Raw genomic sequence first — 14,197 nt, 5'->3', positions numbered from 1 at the left:
TATAGCTCCAGCGAAAGAGGACCACTTGGAGAATATCATCGTGTTCTTTGTCTGCGCTCTCAGCTCCCTGTGGGGAGAAAGCCCACCCTGGAAAAAAACGCCCGTGGCTACTAAACATCTGCAACTGCTATAAAACATCAGCTGGGGGCATTAAAAAGGAAAGTGGGTGCCCAGCAGGGGGGACTGCGCTGCCCAAGTTCTGCTTGGTTGCTTTTGGCAGCTGGGAAGCTGGGAGCTGGGCTCACCTGGCAGCTCACATCTATGCCACCACCACGAGCTCCTGACTGTCCTCATCCCCTCCCCACGCCCAGGGGAGCAGCAGGAGCCAAGCTGGGACCTGGCAAGGTCGTGCACTGGGTGCTGCTCCTACCCCAGGCTTTGCTGCTGAACCATGCCAGCAAAAAACATCATTTTCCTTGCAAGCTGTCTGCCACTTCAATATATTTGAGATGCTAGAAGCACACCCAATACCCCAACTCCTTTTGCTTTTAAATACTGCCGACTTCAAGACGTGCTGTTAGGAGGAGCTGGAGCAAGGGCTGGACGCTGAGTGCAGGCACGGGTTAAGAGCCGCAGCGTGCAGCCGTCTGCTCGCTGCACTGGCTCCAGCAGTGGGCGAGAGGCTTCTTGCAGGCAGCTGTGCTTCCCTGTCCTGCCCACGAAGTTAATAATTTCTCCGCTCCGCTGACGACTGACTGCAGGAACATGCTCATGCTCTGCCTGGCCTCGTTACTCAGCACTTCCTGGTCCTCCTCCTCCTCCTCCTGTGACCAAAGGAAAGGGTTTCGATGGGGCAGCAACCTGGGCTGGTTGAGCACGCAGCATCCTGCCTGAAGTGCCATGCAGTGACAGCCATGCACAGCCCCCTTTAGCTCCTGACACCAATAATCGTGCTATGTGGTGGCAGGCAATTAAACTGCATCTCTTCTCCCCCTGGGGTGAGCAAAACAATATTCCTCCCTGTCTGTGCAAGAGCAAAGCGATGGGAAGGATGCAGGGTGGAGGAAAAATTAATGAGGTGTCTCCCCCTCTTTCGATTCTCTCTTGCCACATGAGGTTTAATGGCTGGAACGCAATCTGAGATCAGCAGATGTCAGCAGAGCGGATAAAGCGCGCCCGTGCAAATGAATTACAAGCCCAGCACACCCAGCCGAACCTAGAGATGGAGCAGAAATGTGCAAGGCACTAAACCCTGTGCAGCTCCTAAGAAAGCTGGACCAAATCAGACAGAAGAACCCATCCATGGGCACGATTCACTCACCGGGAAGGCACGCTTGTGGAGCACAAGAAGGGACAGCCACTCCTGCTACGTCCGCCGTGACTGGACACAAGCCACCACTATTTCCATTCTCCTGGAACGAGCATGGAGGTGCAAAGCAGGGAGCAAGCTCTGAGGGTAGCAGGATGCCCAGAAAAGGGCCAGCACCTCCTCAGGACACAGGTGCCCCATGGCAGGGACAGCCCAGGGAACGGTGAGGGCATGGGGCAGTGCTTACATGGGGGGCAGCAGCACAGGGCAGGTGCCCACAGGCAGCAGTGCCCACGGAGCAGCTCCTGCCTGAGATGAGGAGAAGGACCAGCAGCACCCACAGACACATCTGCTCCCACTTTCTCTGCTTTCTGTACTGCTGACATTCAAAACAAGCATACCTATTGAATGCTTCAGAGGAGGACTGTCCAGCACCGAGAGCTCAGAGACCTCCTTGCACAACCAAAATCCCACCCAGCACAGCCCAGCTCCTCGCCCTTCTCCTCCAGCAGACACCAGTAACATCATAAATGACTATTCCTGTGCAAAGAGCACCTCTCCTCCCCAGAAACCCCCCGAAGAACCATGTCAGCAGACTGGGAGCCCAGTTCAAAGCTGGTACACAGCAGCTCGGTGCCGAGGCCAAGTAGAATTGCACCAATTTCCACCAGCTGTAGGTCTGGCCCAGCTTAGCTGAGAACACTTGATCTCTTCCCAAAGTGCTGCCAGCTGGTTGAAATACAGCTGCTGCTTAAATAGCACCCACAGAAAAAAAAAAAAAAAAAAAAAAAAAAAAAAAAAAAGGCCTGCCGTTATTTACAACAAAGGGGAAAAAGACAAGTATTGCAGCATTTGCTTTAGATTTCGCTTGAGCATTTTCCACTGGGTGCCAGCAAGATCTGCAGACTTCTGCAAAGCCTGCTTGGCATTGCTTCCTTGGTTGTGCTCAGCCTTTCCAAAACCCCAACCTTTGCAGAGATTTCTGTTTTACCGAGACCAGCAGAACCCCCGCATTGTAACGACACAATCCCCTCCAGCTCGAGCAACCCCAGCAAGCCCAGGCTGCCTCTTGGCAAGATGCAGTATGGACAAACATTGGCTTTTGTTTGGAGAAGACCACGTAGGTTCGTTCCTGCCCATGCAGTGGCTCACACTGCTCCTAATCTCTTAATGAGATATTTCCTCCCAGGTCTCCAGCCCACAGTGGCAGTGTCACTCGCTGAGCACTGGCACGGTTGTTTGCCAGAAGGGAAGGCATCCATGCCGCAGTGAAAGCATTTTAAAGAGCGGATGGAGACCTTGCCAGGAGAGCCAGCCACATGGAGAGGTGGAAAAAATGGAGCCAGTTAATCACCCTGCATGTGTTATCTGTCTGGATGGAAAATAATCTGAAAATATCTTGTATTTCAGGGCAAGCGCATAGTTTTTGGCGATTCAGCCAGCTGAAGCCCTGGCCTCTGAGCTCCTGAGACGGGCTGAGCCCTGCTCCAGGCCCAGCTGTTGCAGGGCAGCTTCCCAAATGGAGTCGGCATCCCCACAGCACTGCCTGGGCACGGCTCCCCCACCTTCAGCTTGATGTGTGGCTTCAGCTTGATGTGTGGCTTCCCGGCCAAGGAGAGGAGTCGAGCACAGCACCTTCTGGGGGTGAAGCAATGGTCGGTCCTAGCATTTGAAGGGCACCAAGTACCTGCACGTCTCTGTGCTCTCCAGAATCCCACAGGTTCAGCTCAGAGGGGGAGGAGGACCCTACTTGCTCCCTTTCCCACTATTTTAGGCTTTTTGGCCAAAATCTGGATCAGGGCAGAAGCAGCTGAGCCATTCCACCAGCTGCTCAGCATCCCTGCAAGCCACGAGGACGGGCTACAGCCACCCAGCTTGTGCTGAGGAGTAAGCAGCCCAGACCTGGATCAGATTATTAATTCTCACTTTAACAGCATGTTTAGCACTAGGGAAAGCTGCCAGCAAAAACTCTGGAGTGTTACCCACCCACGAGACCGGAAAACACACGGCAAGGCATGACTGCTGTCAGTTTCAACCCAAGGAGAAGAAGTGGGCCTTTTCTTCTGAACTTGGGTGGCCCATGCCTGGTGCTGAAGCTCATCGGTCCTGAGTGCCGGGGCTGAAGGAGCTGGCTCAGGCTGACAGGGAGCCCACGGGCACCTTGCCAAGCACCCACTGCTGTCCTGCACCCTTCAACCAGCTGGGTGCAGGTTCTCCAGGGCTCTCCAGGCTGTAGCATCATAGAACGAGCTGGGCTGGGAGGGACCATTAAAGGTCATGTAATTCCAATCATCCTGCCTTGGGCAGGGACATCTCTTGCTGGATCATATTGACCAAAGCCCCATCCAACCTGGTCTTGGTTTGACAAGGGCAGAAAGTCCTCCTGCAGATGTGGCACCCTTAGGGGACAGCCAGTGGTGGGACAGCATGGAGAAGCGGTCAGCAGCACCAGCGTGGCCTTCCTCAGGCACTGCACTCTACCTGCTCAGCGTGCAGCCCCTCATGCCGCTGTATTTTGGCCTGGAGCTGTAGAAGTCTCCACTTCCATTTTCTCCCCCTCAAGCCTTTAAGAACAAGCATAACTGAAGCCACAGGGCACGGAGAGTTCAACAAGCACAGCAGGAGAGGAAGATCCCGAGGCATGTTGTGCAAACCCGGGCCAGCCTCCCCGAGCAGCCAAGGACGGGGCTTGCGGAGAGGAGCGGTGGGCACAGCTTGTTGACAAAGGGAACGACGGCTCTGCACCAACAAGCTGGCTCCTGGTGGGGGATTAGAAACCTGGGCACGGTTCTCCCGTTCCTCCCCGCAACCCGGCTCTGGCTGGAGGCAGGGATTAGGCCCAGCGGCAGAGGAATGCGGCTCCTTCCCGCTGCGGCCTCCAAGTTGGCACCGCGTCCCTGCTCAAGACATGGCTTACATAATGCAGTTTATGAAAGCAAAATAGACTGGCCATGCCAGCCTGTGGGCAGGCCAGGATGGGGAGGAAAAAAGGGAAAAAATAAATATACAAAAAGCCTGTGCAGCCCCCTTGCACTGCTGCCCCAGCAGACACAGCTCTCTTGCACCATCTCACCAAGGAAGGGAGGAAAAGAGCAGGGAGGGAGAAGGCATAGGAGATGAAACGGCCCCAGTCCTCCTGCAAGGATGAAGATCTGCAGTCCTGGTGTTCCTTCTGGAGTCTCTGGACATGGCTTTCCCCTCCAGTTTCCTGAACTGTTTCTCCCCAGCCAGGCAGGCTCCCATTGAGGCCAACCCAGGAGTGCTCTGTGTGCAAGGCCCCTGCTTTGTTTTCAACCCATCAGCAAGTCCAGCCCACCACGAGCTCCTCGGGAGCCCGGGTGCTAGTGGGGAGCTCCAAGGAGTGGCTCGGGGATGGGGCAATTTGACCATTAATAGCTCTGCCAGCAATGGTCTTCACTAACTTGTGTGCAACTTCCCTTTCACCTCACCTCACAAGTTTCATGGTTACTGACAACAACATGTGCACCTGCACCCACTGTCATTTTTCAGCACCAGAGGCAGAGCCAAACCAAATCCTGTGTGGCAGCAGGAGAGCGGATGCCTTGCTATTTACAAGCAAGGGCTGCTGGCCAAAGGATGCTGAAGCGCTGGTCCTCAAATTGTCATCCAACTCTTCCCAGCTGCAGAAGCACATGGGCTGATGCACACAGCCAGCTTTGGATCAGTCATCATCCCAACACAGATGATCCACTGGCTGTGTTACATATAGGCCTAGATGTCCCAGGAGCCTCATGGAGAATCCTCATGCAGGTTCAGAGCAGCTCTCAAGAGCAAGAAGCTTTTGTAGGTCACAAGCTTTAGGTTTTCAGCAAAGTGAGAAGCTGGGCTTGGACTGCCCAGCTCGAACTGGGGGAATCTTTGCACTGAGTCCTTGGCCAAGGAGGCAGGAACATGACAGCGCCTCTGGGTCTTGGGGGCTTATCCTCAAGAAGCACCCAGCCCCAGATCTCATTCTGTCCAAAGACATGGCCAGGCACCTCAAGGCAGCTGGGAGAGCCACTGACCCACATAATCTCCACCAGGGAAGGAGGAGACCCTGGAGGTGCTTCAGAGCAGACAGCAGCAGGGCTGGCACTGCCCAGAGCCTTCCTCCACGTGTTCTCCTCAAAGTCCTTCATGCAGGAGAGGGACACAGTCCCTGAACACCCAGCACTAGGGCAGAGCAGAGCCACAAGGAGCAAACCAAGATCACCATTTCTTCATGACCAAGTGACACCCTTGGGCACCCTGATGGTTTGTGCCAGCTCCATGACCCGGTGACTAACAGACCCCATGATCCACGTGAGCTTGGGAAAGCTATTCTCTCTGTGCCTCAAATCCTACGGATCGGCCCCTTTATCAGTAAACAAACAGGGTCAGGGATCAGCCTAAAAGCCACAGGAACCAGCAGGGTGAAACCCCCTTCCCTGAACACCACACCACCCTGGAAGAGCTGCAGGAAGCATCTCAAGGGAGCCAGGCAGGGCTGCTCTGATAGCACCAGGCTCAAGCACAGGTAGAGGATTTTTTACTCCAGCTTAGCAAAAAGGATAATCTAGAGAGATCGAATAGGTCCACAAAAATACAAAAGGAAAAAAAGAGGGGGGTAAGGAGGACAGGGACTGGTGTGAGCAGCATCAGGGCACAGGGAAATTGTGAAAGGGCAGAAGAAACCCAAACAGACACTCCTGATTCATGAGGCGGCTTTTCAGGAGTGAAAAAAAGCCCTTGCTTACTCACGGTAATTGGGTTGCTAGAACCTTGTGCTAAATGACACTGTGAGGGTAATCTTGGTTAGCTCGTTTGCTGCAGGCTGTATTTGAAGAGAGTTGTGGCTAATCTGATCTTGATTGCCTTAAAATTCAGTTATAGGGAAGCAAGGGAAAAACATGGCATGTGAGCAGATGTATTAATCGTTTTGGAGCAGGCTTGTCTCATAAGCTGGCATTTGATTAAAAGGGAATGCACTTCAAAAAGCTGGTGCTATTTTTGGCTGCCTTGTTTCAGAGCAGTCAGTGGTTCCTGACACCCCGATGCGCCCAGCAAGCCCTTTGGGACCGATACCTGCGCTTTCCTGTATTTGGTGAACCTTTCTGTATAATTGTTCACATTTTAAGGGTGTGTGTATAAACACAGAAAAGGGATTCACTTCCTCCTGGGAGGCTTAGATTAAAAGCCAAAATGTTTTATATAAATACATAAACACTAAACTCGGCTTCTGAAGATTTCAGTCGCAATTTGCAAGAGCTCCATAGTCTGAAGAGGAAGCCTTTCTACCACACATGGTTGGGAAAGGGCATTGAGGTGGCTGCAAAGCAGGCTCAGCAAGGAGGCTTTAGGCAGAAAGTCAAAAAGAAGTGTCTAGAGGAAAGGAAGGATTTTTCCTTCTAATTCATTATAGCCTTTTTTACATATATTTTCCATAATCATCTGAAAACGCTCATTGTTTCATCCCTGTTCTCAACTGGGTAATTGTGAAGGGAGTAGATAAAATGCTTCCTCAGCTGAGAACAAGAGGTGCAATTCAGCATCAAACACCTGTCCTAAGTTTATGTTCAAGACAAGGGGAGAAGCATAGGGCTGAATCCCATTTCCATCACCATACAGCCATACACCCACAGCCCTGTGCTATGGGATGCTAGGGCACAGAGAGTGTAATCTGGGGCCTTGGTGAAGAAGGTGCTGCCTTGAATCTTCCCCAGAAGGGTGATGCAGAAGACAACTTGGCCCACAAAAATACGACAGCAGAAACAGCCTCACCAGCCCAGCAGGATGCTCGTGTGTGGTTAATGCATGGTTAAGGATGGGAGCTGTTAGAGTATCCACCCCTGAAGAAAGTACCCTGCGGGGAGCTAGAGAGTAGTGCCACAGGCTAAATAAAGGACTCTGGGAGCAACATGACACGTTTCTGCTACCTTGCTTATTTTTGTAAATGCACAGTTTATACCAAAGGTGTATTAGCAGTATTTCCTCCATACAAAGAATGGGAAAGGGCCTTCCACCACCCAGCCCTCTTTTTTTCCAAGAATTTTGCTGCAATTTTACTTTCTGTGGGATTCCTACGTCCTGCGGAATGTGTGTGGAGGCAGCTGGGGAGGCACACAGACACCTGTGCTTATCACATAGTATAGATGCTCACAAGCCCAGACCCTTTCCATACCAAGAGAACCCCCTCCAGTCATGGCTGGACCATCACCCACCACAGGATCAATGGCCACCTAGAAAACCCCATTTTCTGGAGAGCCTGCATGGATTCAGACCACCCTCTCCTCCCCCAAAAAACCCACCCCATAAATGAGAAGCCAAAACCACCCCTGTCAGGGTAAAATTACCTTTACGTGCAGACAACACACATACAAAAGAAGGCGCCAGGAAGATGCACAGAAAGGAGGAAGCCAGAAATAACATTTTGATCTTTTTTTTCCTTTTTAATTATAAAAAACTATTCAGAGGAAGTCCAAATGCAACGGAATATAACTGGCACCATCTAAGTGTAAAATCCCGGACCATTTGAAGCCGCCAGCAGAAGCTGGGAGGGACTTGCTCACCTCTCCCTTCTCCCAGCCACCACCACAGCCGGCGGCAGCGGTCCAAGAGCCAGGACAAAACAGTGACATCGACGGTCTCCATAAAACCACTCAGTTTTAGAAACTAAGCACATTATTGAAAAAAAAAAAAAAAAAGTAATCTAAAACTTGTTTTTCTTTATCAAAAGCCCTGCTTTAGTGACATGCTGACCCCACTGGTAAGGGTGAAGCACCCATGGCTCTGTCCAGAACACGGTTAAGTTGACCAGCCAACTCCTAGTTCGGAACGCCTTCCTCATGCTCATCTACACGCACGTGAGTGCTTTGCAGATGCTCGAGTTACAGTGACAAACATTTCTGTGGGCTTCCCGGCCCCGGGAACCACCTCCACTCGCGTGAGGCTTCTCCATTGAGCCCTCCAAGCTCCCCCTCAGTCCTCCCTGCAGGCCCTCTGACTGCATCGCCAGGAGCTCTGCCTGCTCTAGTGGCCGTCATCTTTTTCTTCTTAAAAAAACAAAACACTTTCATACATATATTTTTTGTTTGTTTTTATATTTAAATAGAAAAATACTACTTCACTCTGTGTTATGAGCAGGAGATCGGTTGATTTCCAGCGACGGAACAAGTTCTCCTAAATGCTCCTATGCCGAGCTCGATGCCAGAAGATTCCTAAAAATCTGAAAGTGTGGCGAGAGGTCACAGATTTCCCCACCACACCGCACGGACAGGAGGGAGCTGGGCTCCACCACAGCTCCTGCCTGCCTTTCTCGGCAGAAGGGCACCAAGGCATTGGCCTGCAGAGAGCTAGCGCTGGGGCTGGCACCCAGATTTGGCTCCTGGGGAACTCGGCTATAGGTTTCGCTTTCCACTTGTCTGCTGGCTTAGTGTGTGTGCGGTCTGTCCCTGGAAGCCACTGGATCCCATCAGATGTACAGATGAATTAGACAAAAAACAAAAAAACAAAACAAAACAAAACAAAAAAAAAACAGTGGTTAAAAATTCTCTAACACCCTCTCCTTCTCTCGCCTTTTGAAGAGTCAATGACAAACAGACATTGATAAAACTAAAATTTGCCTTCCTCCCCCACCTCAAGACAACAAGAGTTATTGAGACACGAAATGTGTTATCTTGTACCCTCGGGATTACATCTAGAAGGGAAGTTTAGGGGTGCGGGAAGCGCGGGGGGAAGGCGGTGTCTGTGGGCACAAGTCCGCTTAGTTCTTGTACTCAAAAGGCTCGTCCCCGGTTTCGTTGAGGAGACACGTGCGGACCAGGGCCTCCGTCACGGCATAAGGATCACAGTTGGCAGAAGGCCGGCGGTCCTCGAAGTAGCCCTTCTTCTCATGGCCCACGTTCCTGGGGATGCGGATGCTGGCGCCGCGGTTGGCCACACCAGCTGAGAACTCGTGGATGTTGGACGTCTCGTGGAAGCCCGTCAGGCGCCTGGCGTTGTCCAGCCCCCCCTTGGGGTCGTAGGCACGGATGTGGTACTGGTGGCGCTTGCTCAGCTTCTCGATGGCCTCTTCAATGTGCCTGTGAAGGGAGCGGGGAGGGTTCAGTGAGATGAGGGGTACGAGCTGAGCCACCCGCCTGCTGCACCCAAGCGGCAACATGTTCATCCCTCTCCCCGAGCCACTTCACGATGAGGTGTATCAACCCCCTACTGCCCACTTTTCTGACCATCTCAACTGGATGCTTCTCTCCCCTCCTACTTCTGACCTGGGTTGTTCTTGGAAAAGGATTGCTGTAGGCTGAGAGTGTCCCCTGGGAGTGCTGGGTGTGGGACACCATCGGCCTGACCCATGGCCAAATCCCATGGGCTGCATCGCCGCTGGGGAACCTGCTCTCGGAGGGGAGATCTCTCAACCCAAGTTTCTACTAGGGAAGTTGATGCTGGTTTGTTATCTCAGGGCACCAGGGAGATTAAAGCAAGACCGCCCAGCTGTCTGGAGGAAACTTTCACAAAGCTCCACCACGGTCCAGTGCCACAAGGTCTCTGCCCATACTCTGCGTGCAGCCCCACAAGGGAACTCAGGTTTTACATTTCCAGGATCGTCATGTTTAAACCAAACATGTCACTTGCTTCCAGCCTGGCCTGGACAGAAGCAAATGGTCTCTTTCATGAATAAAAAATGTCTTTGCTGAGTTTGTTTGTTTGCAGCACTGACAGATGAAGAGCTGTTACAAACTGCTGCATCCTGTCCACCCATGCTTCAGCACTGACGGAGCCGAACTGCGGGTTCCATTTCCCACCCAGCACCAGCAGGAGTGTGACATTACACAAAAAATAAAAACAAACAAACAACAAAAAAGCAACAGTGAAATCCAGAAGAAAGGCTAACGCAGAATGCCAAGCACCGCAGTGATGTCTCCCAGGCAGTCAAAAGCTCTGCAAAAAGCTTGCTGCTACCAAGCCCAGCTTGTGCCTAGCAAAGGGATGCTCCCAGCACATTGCAAAAAACTTACTTGAGACCTCCGTCTTCTCGCATGTTCTTGGTGCTGAAGTTGGTGTGACAGCCAGCCCCGTTCCAGTTCCCAGGGATGGGTTTGGGATCGAAGGACACAATGACACCGAAGTCTTCACACACCCGATGGAGGATGAAGCGTGCAATCCAGAGATGATCCCCCATCTCGATCCCTTCGCATGGCCCCACCTGGAACTCCCACTGCAGGAAGGCAGAGTCGTGCTCAGTGGTGCAGGGACTTTCATGGTCAGACAGTTCCCACCCCCTTACGCTCTGATCGTTGGCAAACACAGCAGGCAGCAAAAGCTCCTGTTGCACTCAATTTTTCTGCACTATCTCCTCCCACAAGGCACCTACAAATTTACCTGGGCTGGCATCACTTCTGCATTGGTGCCTCCAATTTTCACGCCAGCATAAAGGCACGCTCGGTAGTGGGCCTCCACAATGTCTCTGCCATAGGCTTTGTCTGCCCCTACACCGCAGTAGTACGGACCTGCAACAGCACAGATGAAAAGCAAGAGGAATGTGAGCTTCCAGAAGGAAAAAAGGCTCAAATTCAGGGAAGAACAAGGCTCAGCATCTTCACAGAAGATCACTAGCAGAGCAGAGCAATGATGGAGAGCAAGTCCCTCTGACAGCCTGGGCTCATGCTTTGTCATGCTGGGCAAGAGTTTAAATCACCCATAGACTAACAAGTTGAGTAGCACATTTGGATGAAGCCAGTCATCATTTTTGCCTTTCTGTAACAATTCTAATTTCCTAGATTAGCTTTTGTCACTATCCTGCTTGCTACTGTCCTTTCAGCCCTTGAAAGGCCTCCAATCTCTCAGCTCACTAGGAACAAAAGCTGAATCACAACGACTGCAGCTCAAGCACTGCGGTGAATGCTCCTGACTCGTCCCAGTGCTGACTCCTAAACGGTTACCTTGGGGTCCAGGGAAGCCGTTGGAAGGCCAGCCAAATGGATGTCCATCTGTCCCCAGCAGCGTGTACTCCTGCTCCATCCCAAACCAGGGGTGCTGGTTGGACACCATATCCATAATCCGCCTACAGGTGTGCCGGAGATTTGTCTCTATAATGGAAAAGCAGCAAAAGGCTTTTTAGGCTCTTCACTTCCATTCCCCATTCCTACTTTAGCTACAGTCCAAGTTCCAGCAGCACTGGTGGAGAGGAGAAGCCCAGGACCAATATTCCATCCAAACCTCCACCACCAGCACTTTGTTTGCCTTTTATTTCCAGGGTAGGGATTATTTTTGACTGGCATGAGACTGAAGGGCACGAACCACACTTGGGTAGGTCTTCCCTTTTCCACCCCCGTCTTCTACCTGCTCCCCCTCCCCAGAAACACCACCTCCACCAGAAGGTCCATTCACCTGCAGACTGGCGGTTGTACTTGAAGACCTCGCAGAGAACTAGTTTGTTGGGATCCTTGCGAAAAGGGTCCCGAAACATGGCAGCAGGTCGCAGGTACATGTCACTGTTGGAGCCTTCAGCTTGGAAAGTGCTAGAGCCATCGAAATTCCACTCGGGGAGATCTGGGGAGAAGAAGCAACCACTGTGAGACAGGGCCCACCATCGCCAGGATGACAAACTCCCTGCTGCCCTTCGGTATCGCGGAGGTGCAACTGCCTATAGGCAACGAGCCCACAGTAGGTTTCACCCTGGCTCAGCTGCTTTTGTTCCAAATGGAAAAAAAAAATAAAAAAGAAAAACAAGTAAGAAATGGGGGAGGGCAACTCCCCAGCTCTGCAGCCACCCTGAGAAACACGAGTTGCTGGGCTGCTGGCCAAGCCCCAGCCAGCAGGGCAGCGCTGGGGCTGTTTCCTACTTCCCAGCCACCACGGGGATGAGCAGGGCACCCAGGGTGCTTGGGGACGGGGGAGAGCAAGTCCCACAGGGTGCCGCACAGGCTGAGTCTCGTACGGAGGAGAGGAGCTGCGCACTGCTCGCCAGGTCAAAGCACAGCAGGAGCAGCAGTGAACTCTACCCGGGCTATGTTATCTCCTCTATATCCTGGGGGGAGAAAGTGGGAGGATGGGAAGCACAAAGATTTCAAAGGAGCTGTGCCAACCACTCCCTTAGAGGGAAAAGGGGAGAAGAAAAAAAAAAAAAAAAGATAATTCTGCTCAGTCACACACAGTATTTTCATTTCATAACTGTCTCCAGCCAGCTCCATGGCAACCTGGGGAAAATCCTAATGCTATTATTGTGTAAGCTGGGACTGTTTGTTCTGAGGGACACAAGCTCTTAATTACACCGGATAGCTCCATTCTTTCCCCTCCACTTTCTTCTGCCAAACTACTTCCGGCCAAAACGAGTACTTGAGAGTCAATGGGGCCGCGGATCCCCTGCCAACAGCCCCCTCCACCGCGGGTACAACGCCAGGGCCAGGCACCCAACCCCTGCCATCACACTTCAATGCCACATCTGGAGCTGGGAACGTCCCCCCGGGGCATCCAGGGCAGGAGGAGACAGGGGGAGGATGAGGAGAGGCATCTTCATCTCCTGCCCGCGCTTCCTCCCCAGCCATCCTTCCAGCTCAAAAAGGGAGAAGGGCATCCTTGGGAATCCCGCACCTCTCACCTTCAAGGCTCTTGGGCTCGTGGTCCAGCGTGCGGGTTTTGCAGCGGAGGTGCTCCCCGGTCCCATCGATCCAGATGTACATGGCCTGGACCTTCTCCCCCTGCGGCAGCTTCATGTACATGTGCTTGATGGCTTTGCTCAGGTGGGAGCTCGCCGAGGTGGCCATGGCTGCAGACCGGACAAGGGAGTTCCTGCAGGGAGGATGCAAAAGCCAACCCCAAGCGTGAGCCTTTCCCTTGTGCTCCTAGGGTTTTCCACACTCTGTTCCCGGAGGAAACTCAACCACGGTGCTGGCTGTGGTCTCCTGTGGTCCTGTGCCACCCCGCGCTCCAGGCAGGAAACCCAGCAGCTCACACCAGCACGATGCTCTGATGCTTTCTAAGTATCCCATAAAATAACCAACCTCCTGCCCACATCCTGTCTTGGCAGGGCTCTTATCCAGCCTTCAAAACTGCGTCCCAGCCAGGTGTGAACTTTTTACCTCTTAAACACGTCTGTGCTCACCACTGCTCTGGCACGGGGCTAATGCGCAGGGAGGCTTAGCTGGGGCTTTCTTAAAGTGCTTGCTTCAGCATGGAGGGCTTGCCAGCCCCAGCTGCCTTCCCAGATCAGCTGGTCTGAAGTTATACAAGGCTCGTCCGGGGCGAGGGAAAGCAACAAGCCCTGCGCACCCACGTCCGGGCAGCAGTGGGGAAGCCGGAGGGGCTCTGGTCCGGGGGCCAGCCCAGCCTTCCCACCAGCTCCCGTGTGCCAGGACCACTCGTGTATGCAAGGAACAGAGGATTGGCAACGCAAACAACATAAAAATTCAAAACTAGTTGGGAAGTCCGTGCTGAGAGCCTCCAAAAATTCAAGCCTCCCCAGGCGCTCTGCGGGGGCTGCCCGGGCTGTGCCTCCCCAGCGAGACCCCTCTTCTGGGGGGCTCACCTCCAAGAGATGAGACGTGAGCATCGCATCTTTTTTTTGGGGGGGGTTGTTTTTAAACCAAGAAAGGGGGCGCCCCCGGAGAAAAAAAAAAAAAAAAAAAAAAAAAAAAGACAGCCAAGAGATTGTTTTGAAGACAAAACTCGAGCTGCCCCTTGTCCTCCTCCCCCCGTCCCGGCAGCGAAGCAGGAATTTCCCCCGGGATATCAGCTGGCAAAACAAAGCGGCCGAGCACCGCGGCCCTCCCCCGCCCCGGGACCCCCCTTCCCCTCCCCGGAGAGGTTTATTTTTTTTTCTTTTTTACCTGGGCTCGGCAGCAGGCAGGGGCTCGGCGCGGGGCTCCCACGCTCGGCTCCCGGGGGCCGCGCCCGGCGCCGCTTTATGGAGCCGCAGCGCCGGCCCCGCAGCACTGATTGGGCACGGGGAAGCGGGGCCGGGGGCAGGCCGGG

General features: G+C 53.0%; 1 protein-coding gene across 1 annotated transcript; it reads right to left on the bottom strand.

Annotated features, from left to right (window-relative positions):
• Positions 1-7,651: 7,651 nt before the first annotated feature.
• On the bottom strand, positions 7,652-14,197 carry GLUL (glutamate-ammonia ligase). Its single transcript, XM_035332637.1, has 7 exons — positions 14,053-14,197; positions 12,825-13,015; positions 11,615-11,776; positions 11,167-11,313; positions 10,607-10,734; positions 10,243-10,442; positions 7,652-9,309 (listed from the first exon to the last, which is right to left on the bottom strand). The coding sequence occupies exons 2-7, from the start codon at positions 12,988-12,990 to the stop codon at positions 8,991-8,993; spliced, it is 1,122 nt and encodes a 373-aa protein (XP_035188528.1). The 5' UTR covers positions 12,991-13,015; positions 14,053-14,197; the 3' UTR covers positions 7,652-8,990.

Source organism: Oxyura jamaicensis, chromosome 8, assembly GCF_011077185.1.
Source record: "Oxyura jamaicensis isolate SHBP4307 breed ruddy duck chromosome 8, BPBGC_Ojam_1.0, whole genome shotgun sequence".
Classification (NCBI taxonomy): domain Eukaryota; kingdom Metazoa; phylum Chordata; class Aves; order Anseriformes; family Anatidae; genus Oxyura; species Oxyura jamaicensis.
This window is presented reverse-complemented; position numbering and strand designations above follow the sequence as displayed.